The sequence below is a fragment of the Benincasa hispida genome, chromosome 12 (genome assembly GCF_009727055.1).
Source record: "Benincasa hispida cultivar B227 chromosome 12, ASM972705v1, whole genome shotgun sequence".
NCBI classification, from domain to species: Eukaryota; Viridiplantae; Streptophyta; class Magnoliopsida; order Cucurbitales; family Cucurbitaceae; genus Benincasa; species Benincasa hispida.
Window position 1 is genome coordinate 10,448,436 of NC_052360.1, and position 17,745 is coordinate 10,466,180.

The 17,745-nt window shown below is 32.6% G+C and overlaps 2 protein-coding genes and 1 pseudogene across 2 annotated transcripts; all 3 read right to left on the reverse strand.

Moving 5' to 3' along the window:
- Window positions 1-492: 492 nt before the first annotated feature.
- LOC120068305 (expansin-A7-like) lies at window positions 493-3,678 on the reverse strand. The gene is made up of 3 exons (XM_039020026.1): window positions 3,531-3,678; window positions 1,827-2,142; window positions 493-805 (listed from the first exon to the last, which is right to left on the reverse strand). Exons 1-3 carry the CDS (start codon window positions 3,676-3,678, stop codon window positions 493-495), a joined length of 777 nt encoding a protein of 258 aa, XP_038875954.1.
- Window positions 3,679-5,793: 2,115 nt separating this feature from the next.
- Window positions 5,794-7,315, reverse strand: LOC120067388. Its single transcript, XM_039018957.1, has 4 exons — window positions 7,055-7,315; window positions 6,561-6,956; window positions 6,389-6,466; window positions 5,794-5,829 (listed from the first exon to the last, which is right to left on the reverse strand). The coding sequence occupies exons 1-4, from the start codon at window positions 7,313-7,315 to the stop codon at window positions 5,794-5,796; spliced, it is 771 nt and encodes a 256-aa protein (XP_038874885.1).
- Window positions 7,316-12,810: 5,495 nt separating this feature from the next.
- Window positions 12,811-15,670, reverse strand: LOC120092670 (annotated as a pseudogene).
- Between the last annotated feature and the right edge of the window lie 2,075 nt (window positions 15,671-17,745).

The following is a 17,745-nucleotide window of genomic DNA, read 5'->3' on the forward strand; positions in this document are numbered from 1 at the left end:
TGGTTACGAGTTGAATTCATAGAAGTTAAGTTTATGAATAAAGGTACAATCTGATCTTCATCCATGTAGAGAGAAAATAATGAAATATTTATGACTTATTATTTGACTGTGCGCACTTGCACAACTTTATTTCCACTAACGCACCATAGTATTGCTCAACAATGAAAAGAACAAACTCATGATGACACAAAGATTTAAATATAAAGCGAACAATATTTATATAATTACGAAGATAAATATAGAGAGACATGTCACCTAAATAGCTTACACAAATCTCAATTAACAAAGAGATAAATTACCATTAGTACAAAACACCAACTTTAGGCCTCTTTCACCCTTTCATGCATATACCAAAGCTGACAATATACTTGATAAAAAAAAACAATCAACTGCTCATTTTCAAAGCCAAAAAAGAACCAAAGATCTAGGAACTGATATGATATCATCCTCTGAAGATTGGAAGAAATTAAATTTAAAAAAAAATAATACAAGTCAACGGAAGTTGAGATTAGAATTGTAAGTCAACCCAACTTGCCAATTTGAAGGAAGGACATTCCATAAAGTAAGGGTTTCTCTTGTTGTGTAAGAAGTGATTCTAAAGGAGAGGGATTGGCCACCCAATGAAGCAAAAGCTTGATATGAAGCTCCCCAATTATGGCTCATTGTTATCCATCCTGTTTTGCTTCCTTTCACTGCCATTGAATAGACATCACCTCCTCCTCCTACGTTCATCACATACACCAATAACCAATATCCATTTCCTTGCAAGCTAAATCGAACTCCTCCTTTCTTCACACATGGAACCCTACATTAAACAATAAATTCACCTTTAATTAATGTAGCTGCCTCGTAATATCCCTTGGATGTAGATTCAAGAAGGGGTAGTGGTACATATAACAATCGAGACGAAAGTATTGATAGATATAGTAAAATGTAAAATAATTTGCAGATATAGCAAAATTTGGATTCAACTTTCAGAGTTTATCGATGACAGACGATTTCGCTTATAGTAGTCTATCAACCAGAGAGTATATCGTTGATAGATTTTGTTGTATTTGCAATTCTTTACAAATGTTGCTATATACTTAATTATTAACTTTTAAAATGCTACCCACTGTAATTACCCTTCTTATAATTTTCTATTTCACTTGTGGGCTTATAAAAAAATAAAACCCAATTTTTAGAACTAATGAGAGAGGCTATAAAGGAATCGTCGAGAGAAAATGACTTAACTATGTCATCTGACTGCACTAGAAAGTTTTAACTAGACTATTATCTTGGGAACGAAATGATATTGCAAGCATTAATTTGAATTGAGATTTCATAGTCTAATATTAATATTATTATTATTTGGTTAATTATGAATTTGATCCCTATGATTTGAAAAAAGTTAAATTTTAGTCCCTTTATTTTTTAAGGTTCAAACTTCATACTTATGGTTTGACATACCCTCATAAGTGTTGTACGGACTTTTTATGAGGATTATAGAAACGATGGGGATGAATCCTACTTTTTAAACTATGGAGACCAAATTATAACTTTCTTAAAATATCATAGGAACCAAGTTTATAGTTTAATTTATATTTTTCTTTACTTCACAAAATATCATAGGAACCAAACTTTAAACCTTTGAGAGTCAATAATTTTAGTTAAACAGCATGGGACGAAAATATAAGCTTCTATTGTTTTGGTCGTTGCTATAATGTCTTTAACTTAGTTTAGTTAATATAAATATTCCCATCAAGTCCAAAATTTTTAAATAAGGTTATGGTATGTGTAATCTTTTTCATCTTTCTAACACAACCTAAAAATTCAACTCAACTAACCTGCGGTACTGAACGGGCACAATTCCGGCCTTCCACCAAGCGATCTTCATGAAGGCAGGCTTGGCCATGTCGAAGTGAACTCTTGGTGGGTTGCACCAGCCACCGGCGTTCGAGTTCTGTGACCAATTTGGTGGGCACAGGTTAGTCGCCGTCACAGTCGTGAATGGCACATTCGCGTAGCACGCCTTCGACTGCACGCATTTGATTTGAAAGCAAGTCCCACAAGCGTAGCCATTGTTGAACAGTGTCGAACTCAACGCCACTGTATCAGTTCCATAGCCGTTCGTAAACAAGTTGCCATACCCACAAGCTCCACCTGTAAAACAAAACGTCGATCTTTTGTTCATTTTAATTACGTTCCTCTTCGTTTTATAAATGACATTTCAGGATATGGTAACAAAATTTATTGCGAAGCATTGTGGGCTCAAATTGTAATTGAAAGAGTAAGATAAAAATGAAATAATGAACCTAACTCAACTAATATAAAACATCTACATTTGAATTTAAATAAGAAATTAAAAAGAAAAAAACAACACAAAAAGAGTTACTTGTTTTAAACCATCCAAATCTTTTCATATTGCACCCTCACACCAAATGAAATGTTATTATTCCTTATATTCTATGACTTTTCACTTCCTCGAACTGACATGGGACATTGTTTGATTCCCAACAATACACAAATTTGAACTAAATAGTTATTTACAAAGGTAGAAGGATGACAGTGGACTAAATATTTTGAAAGCACTAAAACTACCGATGAATGAACATTTTGATGCAACTGTTTTAGTCTCTTCGTAATTATTTGATTTTTTGTTTTATTTTTTAAAATAAAGTCTATAGACGCTACGTCTATTTTACCTCTAAATTTTTTTTTATTATTTATTTTTTATCAATGATTTATAAAATTAGGATAAATTTTGAAATTTTAAAAAATTAACTATTAAAAACTTGTCTTTGTTTTTAGAATTTGACTAAGAATTCAACCATTATACATAAAAAAGATGCAAATCATTGTAAGAAGTTTAGAGAAAATAGGCTTGATTTTCAAAAACCAAAAATTAAAAAAAAAAAAAATGAAATGGTTACCAAACAGAACCTTCATTTTTAGTTTTTAAAATTTATACTTGTATCCTCCAATTTTTCAATTTTTATTTTCACCTTTTTTAAAGAAATACTTCAATTTCTCATCAAATTCTAAAAATAAAATAATTAAAAATATTTTTTTTTTAGTTTTTATAACTTGACTTGGTTTTTTAAAGCATTAATAGAGAAAGAATAACTAGAACATAAAAATTTAGGAATATAAGGAACAAAAAACTAAGTCTCGTAACCATTTGGTTTTTTTTTTTTAAAAAAAAAAAAGAAATTAAATCTATTTCATTTACATTTCTTACAATGATTTGCATCATTTTTAAGTAATTTTTAGCCAAATTCAAAAAACAAAAACAATTTTTCGAAAGATACTTTTTTTAGTTTTCAATATTTAACTTGGTTTTTTAAATTATTGGTGAAAAGTAGATTACAATATAAGAAAATTTGGAGGTAAAAGTAGTGTCTATAGGCATAATTTAAAAAAAAAAAAAAAAAAACATTACTAAACGGACCTAAATTGATCATTATCTAAAGAGACCTAAAGACAAACAAAAACTAATACGATATAAGAAGACCAAAATAAGATTTAAACCTATAAAAACAATCACGTACCCATGGTCTCGGAGGCAGTTTCGTCGCCATAAAAGGTAGCATGAGCGAGCTTCCACGGGCTCGGTTGGAACACAGCGAGCGTTGATCTGGTGAAGATGGCCAAAACCAATGCCACCAAGAAGATGTTGAAGCCTGAAGAAGAAGCCATTTTTGCCAATTTATTCTCAGGCCAATGTGTTGTTTAAGCGGAAGCCTATTTTCTTGCTCATTGACTTAGGAACTCGCAGCTAGGCTCTTATATATTCTAAACCACGACCAAATAATGGATCTTCTCCTTCGTGACCCTCACGAAGATTTCTTGTCTACTTTATGAAGTCAATTCATAAATGTAAAATTCAAAGAGAATACAAAAATTAAACCGTTTTTAGTTAGTGGTATGTTTGGTACAGCCCTGTAGATTTGTGAACGGGTTCTGTAGTATAATTTAAATATAATACAAAGATAAAGAAATTTTCAGAAATTCTCTTTTGAAAAAAAAAAGGTGAGAAATTGTGTTGATTGAGAGACGTGGGAGATTGGGAATGGAGAATGAATTGTGAGACAAAGGAAAAAAATATATATAATTATGGAATAAAATTTGAATTATATTATATTAGTGGATATTAGCCTTTCAAATTTTGGGTTCAACGTGCTTGCAGGTTTCATCTCCACATAAAGTTTGCCACCCACTTAGCATAATCTTGGTTTCATTTATTTTTCTTAAATAAGTTAGCCAATTTTAAATTTAGAATTTAAACTTGAATTGGATGAATTGATGGTTGAATTTTACTTTAAGAAACAAAATCTCAAAAGGCACTAACAAAACACTGACCCACCCTTCTTGACCCAGGAAGATGGGAAACCCAATCAAGAGATTAATGGTCTAACTACGAGAATCAAGAGTAGAAAAAGCCTAATTGGTTGACATCAATCGAGATCAACTGTCCAAATGTAAGAATCAAAAGTTCAAAAAAAAAAAAAAAAAAAAAAAAAAGAAAAAACCCTCATAATTTAGACATTAATCGTCATACATGGTCTTACGACTTTGCAAAAACCTCAAACACGTGTTAATTGTTACCGTAGAACAATAAGATTAAATTTCTTTTTTATATGGTAAATTAGATTAAATCTTAGTTGAGTTGGCATGATGTAACCAAACAGTGGAATGGATTTGTTGTATCAAAGTGTTCCATTATAGATATAGAGGCATAAATAGAAGTTTTATGGCTTAATTATATATATATTAGGGAGCTTTTTAAAAATAGAAAAATGAGGAAAACTTTACACAAAATAGAAAAATTTAAGCTTTTTTGATAGAGTCTAATAGAAGTCTATCATTAATACAATACGATAGACGTTGATAGAAATCAATCAATATCTATCTGTATTTTTTTGTTATTTCTATAAATAGTTTGACGTTTTTTCCATCAGAAAAAATATTTTAACTAAAAACACAACTCTACTCATTTCTTTTAGTAGGTAATGGGCTAAGTAGCTCCTAACAATTTTTAGGGTACTATTTTTCAACTTCGGTACTTTCTAAATTGTTTGGAATTTAAAAGATAGTTTTTATGATTTATTCAAAATTTTTACTTTTAGGATTTTGCTATGGGAAAATTTTTTATTTACTAAAATGTAACTTAAATGTCAAAAAAATCTATTTTGTTATGCTTCATTTTTAAAAAAATTGTTTTTTTTCTAGATTCTTCTAATTAAAAAAATTGTTGAGATAAAATTTATTTTTGAAAATTAGGAATCACAATAATATCACAAGCTTAGGAAAATACCACCAACCAAAGCAAAGATGAATAAACAAAAGTAATAAGCAGAGAAGATGCACATAGAGACTTATTAACTCAGGTCGATACACCTATGTGTTGGAGGAATCCGCCTAGGTGGAAAGCGATCCACTAGAATGTAACTTAGTTTTTACTACACTTCAACTAAGATTACATAAAATCAATGTACTCAGAACTGAATACAAGCGAACAAGTTAGGTTCCCCTAACATTGATACTACTTCCGATGAGTCTACAAATTTAGGTTCCCCTTAAATCTGATGCCACATAAACAACTTCACCCACTCTTCACTGAGTAGTTGAAAGATCACTGAACCAACACTTCACCACAACACTATGAAGAATCTACTCGGTCAGACCAAGCTTCAAAAGAGCTACATGACTTCTGATTATCACACGATTAAAATAGCCACATAAAACACATGAAATTCTCTAATTTACAGTTGATCGACCTCATAGAGGAAGAAAACTACAAATGACAACAACTCAAACAAGGAAAAGATCACCCTCGCAAATTTGCCACTAATAAAGAAAGTTTACCAACACCAAGTGAGAGACAAAGTATCCAAAATAATTTTAAAAATATATATTATCAGCCAACCAAAACTATAAGAAGCTCCCTCTCTGGCATAAGATTTTCTTTTATTGGAAAACCAACCAGACACACTACAATGAGAGAAAAAACACACCTTCCCAAAATAATCAAAATTAATTTCAATACAGCCCGAGCAGAACAACCACCAGACGAAACCAGAGAGAGAAGAAGAAGGAACAATACCAGCAAAAACAACCCAAAACCACAACAACCAACCCAAACAGATAACAACCAACCCATTCAATCATATTCAACCATCTCCATCTTTTTCCATGAAAAAAAATCAATCAGATGGAAGAGTTTAAGAAAATGAAGCATCATCAGAACACAAAAGCAACACACTTAAGAGATGAACCAACGCATCAATTTTAGCCCGAGGACCAATCAAATCACAAATAATAGAGCTCAGAGTACGAGACTCAGAAAGAAAGATACAAAATATACAAGTCTTAAGTTCAGTGGAATCAATAAACCACCTTTCAGAACCTGTAAATCCTCAGGAAAAGGAATGTTCGAAGCCTTGGGAGGGTTGATGTTAAGCACGATGTCAGGAACATGAGAACCCTGAAAATCTTGTAACTCAGATTAAGAAACTTGGGATCAGGGCTAGGGGCATCATTCAAACCAAGAATGGCAGGGGACTGAGATAACAAGATACCAGTGAAAAAGTGCAGTAAACAGATAGGTAACTTGATAGCAAAGGAGTTATCATGTCGAAGATGCTGGTTATATACAAAAACTCACCAAAATCAAAAGTAGACAAAGTTCCAATCTGATACAGAAGAATGGTCGGAGAAGGAGATAGACCGGACCCATGAATCGAAGGGCACCAATTAGCAATGCCAATTTGAAACAAAATAGCATACATCACACTGAAAGTAGAGGAAGACAATTGGCCAGATAGAGGCCACTCAGACTGAGTACCACTTCTAAGCTCAGCAACAAGATTCATAGTGGAGGGATAAGGTTTACCAAGAGGAGGGGAATCAACACATCCAAGATAAGCATTAATAATAGTAGAAGAAATGGTGAAACATGTGCCTCTTATATGGACCTTATAATAAATAAGACAACTGGATAATTGAACTTAGAAGGAAGATTAATAATGAACTCCCTAATCAATTGAGGATAAAAGGGACTGAGGTCCACAACAGTCTTGAGAAGTCCAACATGCTGAAAAAGGTCCATAGTTTCCAAACAGAACTTGGTCTGGTCAGATAAAACCTTCTCATCAACAATACGTCGCTGCACCACATACTTCCATTTCTGAACATTGTCCTCACTATGAAAGGATATCCCATCAATGGGAACATTAAGAACATTATGAAAAATTTTACGACGATCAACTCTTGTGAGAGGCTTGTCTTTGACAAAGGTAATGTCTTCTTCACTATTAGAGTCAGAGATCTGCATAGAAGATTATGATTCAAAGTCGAGGTTCTTCTTCTTAGGAGGAGTTCCTTTTTAGCAAGTACGAGTAAAGGGATCAAAATCAGCATACACACTTATAGAGGCCATCTTCTTCAGCTTGCCCAATTGGACAATAGAAATATTATCATCAGAGGAAAATGACATAGTCCCTTAGGAGAAACTCGAGTCAGAAATAGATTGACCAACATCAAAATCAACCGAGAAGGAAGCAGAGGCAACCAAAGAAGGCACTGCAGGACTATGTTTCGAGCAAACACTAGAATCCCCCATGTTAAGAAGAACGCCAATAACTTCTGGGATAACATCAGTATCCTTCTTAGCAGCAGTAGAATAAGAGATAGTGATAGTAAGAACCGATATGCCTTCTTCAATAGTAGAGGTACTTAACAGAGTCTGGTCATCAACAAAACTCACGGGAGGCTAAATATCAGCATGAGAAGCATCTATACCGACAGAGGTTTTGAACAACTAAAGCTCTTGAGAATTCAAGCCACATCTAATAAACTTTCTCATAAGACGATTTGTCACAAAAAGCAGTAGCTTTGTCAGATTGTGTTTTTGAAGCAGAATCAACATGACAGGATGTTTTATAGTCTTCAAAACAAACAAAGGAGAGACTTCCCACTAAAGCAGGCACTTCATCATTTGACTCACTACTAGAGTTTGTTTCTTCATCTGAGAAGGTAGCCGAAAATTCCTTCTTTTGCCTTATTTCTTCACTTCTCTGTAGGAATCCAGTAGGGAATTAAGAAGCATGTACGCTTCATTGTCATCACCCAATTTCTCTTCTAGGTTCTTGAATTCCAAGAAAATCTTCTTAAATTCATCAAGATTGTCTATGAGTGATTTGGATGAGTCCATCTTGAATATGAAGAACTTTTTCCTTAGATACATCTTTTTTGAAAGGTCTTTTGTGCCAAATAACTCTTCCAAAGTTAGTCCAAATCTTATAGGCAGTCTCTTGATCTAAAACTTACCTTAAAACATTACCACTAAGATTTAGAACTAACATACCATAGGTTGTAAGCAACCAATCTTCTCTTTCTTGTGTTGTAACTAGAACATTGATGGATCTAAAAGGGCCTTGTGAGCCTTTTGCTGACCGAGTATGGCTTTGATTTTGGTCTTCCATAGGCCAAAATCACTCATTCCATCAAATTTTTCAAAATCAAACCTTGCTATTGTCATGACTTATCTGAATTTTTTAATCTTGATTCTCTAAGAACTGCTTTCTTGATAGTCAATGCTCTGATGCCAATTTGTTGGGTTCAACTTTGTTCTTGCAGGCCCAAATTCGAAAGAAAAGCATATCCGAAAGAAAGTTTGGTGGTTTTCGTGTGTGGGGAGCATAAGGCCATGTCGCAGCTATAAGGATGAAAGCCCTAATGTAGCGAAAAGCACGGAACCAAAACTCATTATTATTTTAGGATTTCTGAAACACCTGGGCAATTCATAAATAATATAGATACAAAAGAAAAACAAATTTACTATAAAATTAGAACCTAGGTTAAGCATGCTTAAAATTAAATATACAAAAAAGGATAGGAAACATTTACCTTTGTAGAACCAAAAGAAAATCTAATTCTCCAATTGGATGTTTAGAACACCATCTAGAAAGTAACCATCCTATCCTCTGAGAACCCTTTGGTATCTTTTGGTTTGTGTGAACCAATTGAATTGGAAAAAAGGAAAAAGGAGGAATTTTTTTAGAGAAGAAAAAACATGCAGAACAATTTTTTTTTTAGTTGAGTGAGACACCACTATAATATTTACCTTTGTATTCTCGGTGTGAGAATCCAGGAATTGTGGGCTCTGTATGATCTTGGCTTGAGGAAGAGACTGGAGCACAACGATCGTGTAGACGATCGAGCAAGTGGGAGATAGGAAGCTGTCTATCGTATAGACAATGTGCTCGATCGTTTAGTAAATGGCAACCTATCGTATATACAATGTCACACGATCGTTTAGCTACGATCAACTGATGAACTATCGTGTAGTCAAACTCCACGATTGTCTAGTCTCTATGAACTATCGCTTAGTGAAGCACTTTCACTTGATAGCTTGTCCATGAGAAACTTTCCGAATGAAGTAACATCTAAATTTAGGAGAATGTTCTTCCTTTTATCTCACAGGTACCATAAAACCACAAATAACCTCCCACTCAATCGGTTATTAGATAAAAAGAATATAATTATCACATAATTAATTTATTATAAATAAATATGATAACCAACTTACTATATTATATTTATAACCTATAGTTTTAATATTTCATCTCATGAAACATACAAACTTTAGTTCTTTTTCTATTTTATGATACTTAATGTAAATCATATTTATATTAATCCTCCACTTGATGTATGTAATACATCAAATCAATTATATCATATATAATTGAATTTCCTAATGTTAATTTGAATACTTCAAACTAACTCCATGAACTAATTCTCAACTTGAATCCATTGAGCTAGCAAGGGGACCTTATGGACCAGTAGCTCCAACAGTACATGAATAACTGACTAAACTCTTTAGTCACAGGATCTACTATCTATTAACTGCTAGGTACTCCACTAAAGATCGACAGTTGCACTCTCTTCAAGACAGATATATTTCAGTATCCATATCAACCAATCAACAATGTGATAACTCTTCACAGATCGCTCGTAAGTACAGTTAGGCCAATTTACTGTTTTTCCCCTGTAGTTACATCTAACTCCTTAAGTACCACTAATTCCTCTAATGAATATAAGTCATAGTCTTACTATGACTGAGTCATCTCTTCTAAAGAGAGGATGTGGCCACTATGTTCAAAACTCAAAATCAGCCCTTAAGGGAGCAATCTATCTACTTACCCCTGCTTTAGGGAAGGAGTGAATTTCATCTTGTGTAACTGAGTTTCCAGCTCCCCAATCAGAAAAATCCTCACAAAGGTAGGCTTGTTGAGTTGGCAATCCGGCCACTCTCACCCATACTAATCAAAGGACTGCCCTCAAAGATAGGAATTCCCAAAACACTCAGGATTAAGGTCATGTCACCTCTTGTCATTTAAGTGAGATGTAAGTCTCAAGTATCAACGGCGTTATATAAGAAGACTAGTCATCTCGTGGTCCAGTCTTATACAAACTTTTTGTATAGAACACCCCCACTCGTATGTCTTCATATGAATGGTCAGGATCAGACCATCTGTAGTAATTCACAACACTTGTAAACCTCTACAAAGCGAGTTGTATCCATAGTGTCACAAGGATAAGGTATCCCTCCTATATCCTTATACTACATACCTTTTAGGTTATTACTTAAGGCACGATCCACTTATATATCTCATATATATGCTTAAGTTTATACACAACAACCATGGATCTTTGTTTATTAGATATGAGTAAATGCTAAATAAAATAACTCTTATTTTATTCATAACAATGTGTATAAAATTTACAAACTATGAGACTCCAGGAGAATTAGGACACCAATCCCAACAGAGACACCACTTAAGGGAACACTCATCTACTTACCCTAAAGTTGGGAATGAGTGAAATTTATCTTGTATTATTATGTTCTCGGCTCCCACTCGGTCTTGTCTCCAAAATGGTAGGCATGTTGAGTCAGCAAATTGACCACTTGCACCCATACAAATAAAAGGGCAATTCCTCGTGAACAAGAGTTCAGAATATATTCAGGATTAAGACTAAGTTGCCTAGGTGATCCTATTAAAATAGAAACCTAACTAGTCAATGGAGTTACATCTAGTGGGTACTATTTCATGGTTCGTCTTATGCAAACTCATTGTATAGGATACCCCCATTCGCATGTACCCTACACAAACGTATTGGATCATTATCTTTGTATCAAATACAAAGTGGACCGTACCGTATCCATAATGCCACCAGGATAAAGTACCCAAGCCTTATCCATTTATTGTAGACTCTTTAGGTTGTATCTTGAATACTGATTCTCATTTGTCTCCACGTACAGTTTAAGACTCATACAATAATCTAGGATATTAGTTTATTGGATTATGGTTAATTAGGCAAGCTAAATACAAGATAAACAATAACTATTGATTGTACTAAACATTAATAACACTTTATTAATTATTGGTCAAAATTTACATTTACTATCTACGAGTTTTAGGGCATAAAACTCAATAGCAGCCAAGTGAAAACATGTGGGAGATAAGATATTTTTTTTTTTTTATCAATTTCAATTATGTTTCTATAATTTTTAATCATACGAATTTTTCTCTCTCTTCCTAAACTCAAAATGCTCTCACTTCTCTCTAACTCTCTTTGATCTTTCTATGATGATTTTGCAAGAGAAAATGAAGATTTTTCACATGCACAGGAGGAGGAAGAAGGAAAAGAATAAGAGGAACACAACTATATATGTCATTCGACAAAATGGTGCCTACATTTATGAGAAGGGGAATCTTCTATTACTTCCTGAAGGCTGCAAAGATAAGAATTCACTTGCTTTTAAAAATGTCTCACTTAGTTTTTCTTTTACGGAAATAGATCTCCTTTTTATAGTAAGTAGATTTGATACATAAAACTGGTTTTTAAGATTCTATTATTTGGGATCAAACTCTTCCCTATGAATGTATGTTTTAGAATACAACACTCGTCACAAATATTTAGATCCTTGCACTAACAAAATTTATATCTCTCAAACATGTGATTTTTTATGAAGAATATAATTAATTTTGGACAGAGGCATGATGAGGACATTAAAGATGTTCTAATCTAATTGAGATGTCTCGATGCGTCCGCTAACCCACGACCTCTAGTATTCCTTTACAAAAATAATCCATTTTTGAAACACGATCAACACAACTTACGAAGACAAAATTGAATGGTTAGCTTAGCTCCAACTGATGGGGAAATGAAAACCATCACTTTGGTTACTATGGAAAACACAGATGACTCAGTTGGATCACAAATATTGTTCTCTAAATATTAATATGAAATATTTAGAATTTAAATATCTTGAATAGTTATAAATAATATATTGGTACTTATAATTATTAAAAATAGGTGGTTTTATAATTTAAAATGAATAGTAAAGATTCAGAGTTGGTACCTATAATTATTAAAAGTAATTAGATATAATTAATATTAACTTAGTTAAATATTTGTTATTCATATTCTTGGTATAAGAATCTCACCTATATGAAAGACACGGATAAATATTTGTACAAAAACCCAAAGCAAAGCTCAGATATAAACAAATCCACATAGACATCGTCCTAAAGTGGAGATGAAATTTGTAGTTTAACTATTTAATTCAAGAAGAAACATAGCGATGAAAATGCATATTATCAAAAACCATTAGGGACTACTTCAATATCCGGCAACAATATAATAATTTGAGAAAACATTTACTGACAAAAGGACCGATACAATGCTACTCACAATTTAAAATAGTTAGATATAAGAGACAAGATCATCAGACACAATGTCATAACCATATTGAATAATTTTTTAATCTAAAGGAAAATATTCCAAATTGGTTAACTTACGATGAAGCTCGGACCCATCGATGTTTGGATAGAAGCCATCATTATTAAGAATCCGTTGGCATTCAATGGTGTGAATGAACCTCTCATTCAGTCTGTTGGAAGTGCAGCTGAGGATTTCAAGTCCTCCGGCAGCTAAAGCTTGAAGAAAGTTTGAAAGAGGGAGCCTATGTTTTGTGGCAGTGTCTATTACAACTTCCATCTTTTGCCCACACACAGTCATTGTCTGAGGAATTAAGCGTTTTCGCCGTACCGACAGCGGCCGGCGTTCCATCAGAGAGTTTTCTTAGCTCATCTCTTTTATCAGACAGTTGTTGAATTCTTTCATGCATATGTTGAATGTACTTAACTGTCTCGTGTATATGATCGGATCTTGACCTTTTTCCCTATGAGTAGAGTATTAAGAACAATGGTTCATTTGGGTAACTTCATTAGAAAACTTCATCCGTCAATTTTAAAAGTGAGACAGATTTCATTTCGGATCATCTATACAAAAACCCTAAAGTAATCATATGAAAATTTTAAATTTTAGAACAAGATAATAATATGGGAGAACTCAATTTCAGACTCCATACAACAAAATCCAAACAAATAGTATGCAAAACCAGACTTTGAAGCTCTCAAATAAGTTAACAATGGTGTTTGAAGCACCACCATCGTCGTCGTCATCATTATTACAAGGAGCAGAAATTTAAAGCCCAAGAAATTCAGTTAATTGATATACCTAAACATGAGTAGTATATTAGCATATAATTGACATACTACTCATATACTTAGGTAGATTAATTAATTGATTTAATTATCACTAAAATTGAATAATTTCTGATTCTTGATGTTTTCAATCATCTTAGATTATTCACCTATCATTGCAAAAATTAGATGATTTATAAGAAAGTTTAAGAAATTTGTTGATGTTAGAAATTTTGGATGCTTTAGTTTAGATATTAATGAGGGTTTCAGTTACACATAATTAATTTTGGATTAGAATGAACATTTAGCTCAAGATTCCAAGAAATGTCTGGTTAATATATCAACAAAATAGTAAATACAAGACATCAATATATTAGACATCGATCAGTAAATACTTGAAGTTAAGTATGCATGTGTATCAATAGTATATCTAACAACAATTAACATTTTAAAAATATCAGTCTCGTATATATAACAACAATTAACATTCAATCAACAATGATGCATTTTAACTATGCAAGATATCTTGGACCTTCAATTATTTCAAGATGATCATAATTGGGCTGGAGTTACTAAAATTGGCCATCTTTGCAAACCTAGAATTATTCGGCTACGGGCTTCATTTTGATATTGTGTTTTGCTTTACCATAGCCGCCTTTAAAAATTGTGCACTTAAATTACAAGTCGTTAGGTTTAGGTAATTGATTTTAGAAAAAAAAAAAAAAAGATTAAATTTTGGCCTATATAGGTAGAATATATTGCTTTAATTAGTTGAATTATGCTTATGTTGACAATTCTAATATTAAAAAAAAAAAAAAAATTACATAATTATGTATGACATATGTCGTTCGTTATTTCGGCGTGTAGGGTTTCTTCAATTATTACTTTTCGTACAAAGGGGGTGGGTGGTGTTGTTTTTAAGTGTGAGTTTTTTCAATATATATATATATATATAATATAAATGGACGGTTCAAACTATAAACATTCTTAACCATTGATACATACTTTATGCTAATAGAATTAAGCTCATTTTAGCTTGTGTGGTGTTTCTTAAAGAAATGATCTATAAATGAAAGGAAAATTACATTGTATGGCAAATACATTTTAAGAAATCAAAATTATGACTTTAACTTTTTTGTAATTGTAGAGCAATCATATAGAAATCAGATAGCAATCACATAATATTTGCATAGAAATCAAACAATCAAATTTTTAAAGGGAAATTTTCACCATGTTTGTTAAAAAACAAAACCTAGGGACATGCGCCCAATTTTCAATGTTTTTTTTTTTTTTATTAAAATTGCAATTGCCCATAAATGAAATTAATATTCTATAAAACTAGTATATGCTATTTAAAGTTTATATATTATTTCTTAAATAATTAATTTCTGGATGTAATTAAGAACGTATTGTACAAATTTTTTTAAATTGTAAATAAAGCTCGACAACTTAAAAGAAATTTTAAGAAAAGAACCATTTTAAGACTAAATTTAGGCAAGTGTATTGGTTTTAACCTTAAACATTCAATGCTATCAAATGCTAATTGATTCGATTTTTACCTTATTGGTAGGTACTTTTGTTCAAAGTTTTTATTGTATATATATAAAACATGGTATGAAGAAATTGATACAATCGAAAAAATGACATCATAGTGTCTAAAAATAAAATTAATTGTTTGAAAAAGAAGATAAATTAGCTGTAATCCAATAAGAGTGTAAAAGATATGACACATCAAAGTTTAGAATTCAATACAATGAAATTTAATATAACTTGTCAAGTTTAGTAGTAAAACTTGGAAAATAATCTAATTTAAGAATGAAAATTCATACCTTAATGTATTCAATAGGGATAAGTGAGCGAAGAGTGGTGTAAAGGGAAGACATCTCTTGTCTTCTTTGCCGCTCCACTTCATTATGTATTATCTTCTTCTTCTTTTGTTCGTCCAAGATTTCATCTCCATTATCATTGTGAGTGTTGGGAGGTGGCTTTTTCCGACGGCCATTTCTTGGCTTTTGGAGGACACCGTTAGGGTTGTCCAACGGCGGAGAGATGGCGGAGGACGATGGAAGAGGAGGCAGAGGGAATAAGTCATCTCCAAAGTCAAATGAAAGAGGAGACTCAACAATGAAATCCATTTTTAGGGCTCCTGACGAGAGAGAGAGAGAGAGAGAATGGAGGGCTCGTGAAACTCTACCTCAAAACCCCTCTAAAAAAAACACCATTGAGGTTCAGGTGTGGAGCAAACTATGTATTTTGAGTAAATTTGGAATCTCTATCATTAGAGTGAACTATGTATACATTGGCCACTTAAATATTTTCTGAAGGTGGACATGAAAACATGCGTATGAAAAATAGCATGCAAATTGGTATTATATTAAAAGGATAGCTAAGCTTTTAGATATAAAATAAGTCCTTTTGTCAAACTCTAAAAAAAAATAACTAAATAATAAAAGAGAAATTATTTGATGGTAAAACTGTTGAAAATATTTACAAGATATAGCAAAATTTTAGAACTATCAATGATAGACGTTGATAGATACTGGATAGACATCTAGCTGATTGGGGAACTATGTATAAATTGGCCACTTAAATGACTATCGAAATATGAGTTATTCCGGAGATACTATTTAGTCAAGAATGACTTGTTGTAGTATCATTGCAAAAATAATCTTGGGTATATTATTACTTTACTAAAACTTGATTGGGTTTAAAAAGCAATTCACGCATAAAATTTGTTTATATTTTTCATAATGACAAGTTCACTAGTACAATTGTTGGCCTTTGATAAACTGATTGGGGATAATTATGCAACATGGAAATCAAATCTGAATACTATATTGGTGATAGACGATTTACGGTTCATTTTAACAGAGGATTGTCCTTCCATTCCTGGTTCAAATGCAAACTGAACTGTTCGGGATGCGTACGATAGATGGATCATGGCGAATGACAAAGCCTGTGCCTATATCCTCGCCAGCATATCTGATCTCTTGGCAAAGAAACATGAGACTATAGGTACTGCCAAAGAGATTATGGAATCTCTACATGGGATGTTTGGACAACCGACCTTCTCCCTAAGGTATGATGCTATTAAATATGTTTACAATTGTCGAATAAAAGAGGAGGGCCTCTGTTAGAGAACATGTCCTTGACATGATGGTCCATTTCAATGTGGTAGAAGTAAATAGAGCTGTCGTTGACGAAAGGAGTCAAATTGGTTTTATTCTAGAATATCTTCCGAAGAGTTTTCAGCAGTTCTACACAAACGTGCTTATGAATAAAATATAGCTTGACTACACTTCTCAATGAGCCACAAGCTTACCATACTATGATGAGAGCTAAAGGTCTAGAACTGGAAGTACACGTTACTACCGCTGAGAAGAGAGGAATGTCCTCCAAAAAGGCTGATGTTGCTTCCTCTTCATAGAGTAAAAGTATTTTTGTTAAGAAAAGCAAAGGGAAAGGGAAGAAGAAAACCGCTGGTAGAAAGTGCAAGGCTAACACTGCAGACATAGGAAAGTGTTTCCACTGCAATGACAAAGGGCACTGGAAGAGAAAGTGCCCTCAATACCTTGCTGAGAAGAGAGCAATGAAAGCAAAACAGGCAAACTAGTTTCTTAAGATTACTTGCTGTCTACATGAAGATAATCTTATCAACTTTTATTATGGTAATGAGAGTTAGTTTATCTTATTATAAAGAACAAATTGTATATATTTTTGTAAATGAAATGTTCATTAGCGAAAGTTATGTTTGTTCTATTGCATAAAAACTTCTGTTAAAGAACCGACCTAGTTAAAAGCAATTTTTGCAAATATTTAGATATTTAAAATGGCTAGAAATTAATAAAGGCAAGTAGTTATTGAACCTAAGTGATAAGTTTAGAACACTTGAAAAGTTCAGAGTGTACAAAACTTGTTAGAAGAAAACTGAAATACTTCGATTGGATCAAAGTATAAAAAGTTTAAGATTTCTAGGACTATTTGATAGACATGAAATCCAGTGAAAAACTTTCTAATTGCCTTAATTGTTTTTCCCAACATCATTCCAATTTTAAGGTATTTCTGAAATCCATATGAAATATGGAGAATTCATAAAAGCTATTTATGATATATAAAACTTGTTTACATAATTCAGAAATCAGAAAAGATCGATATAAGTGTTAATATCAAACCCTTAAGTGTTGAAATATTATTAAAGATCACCATGTAT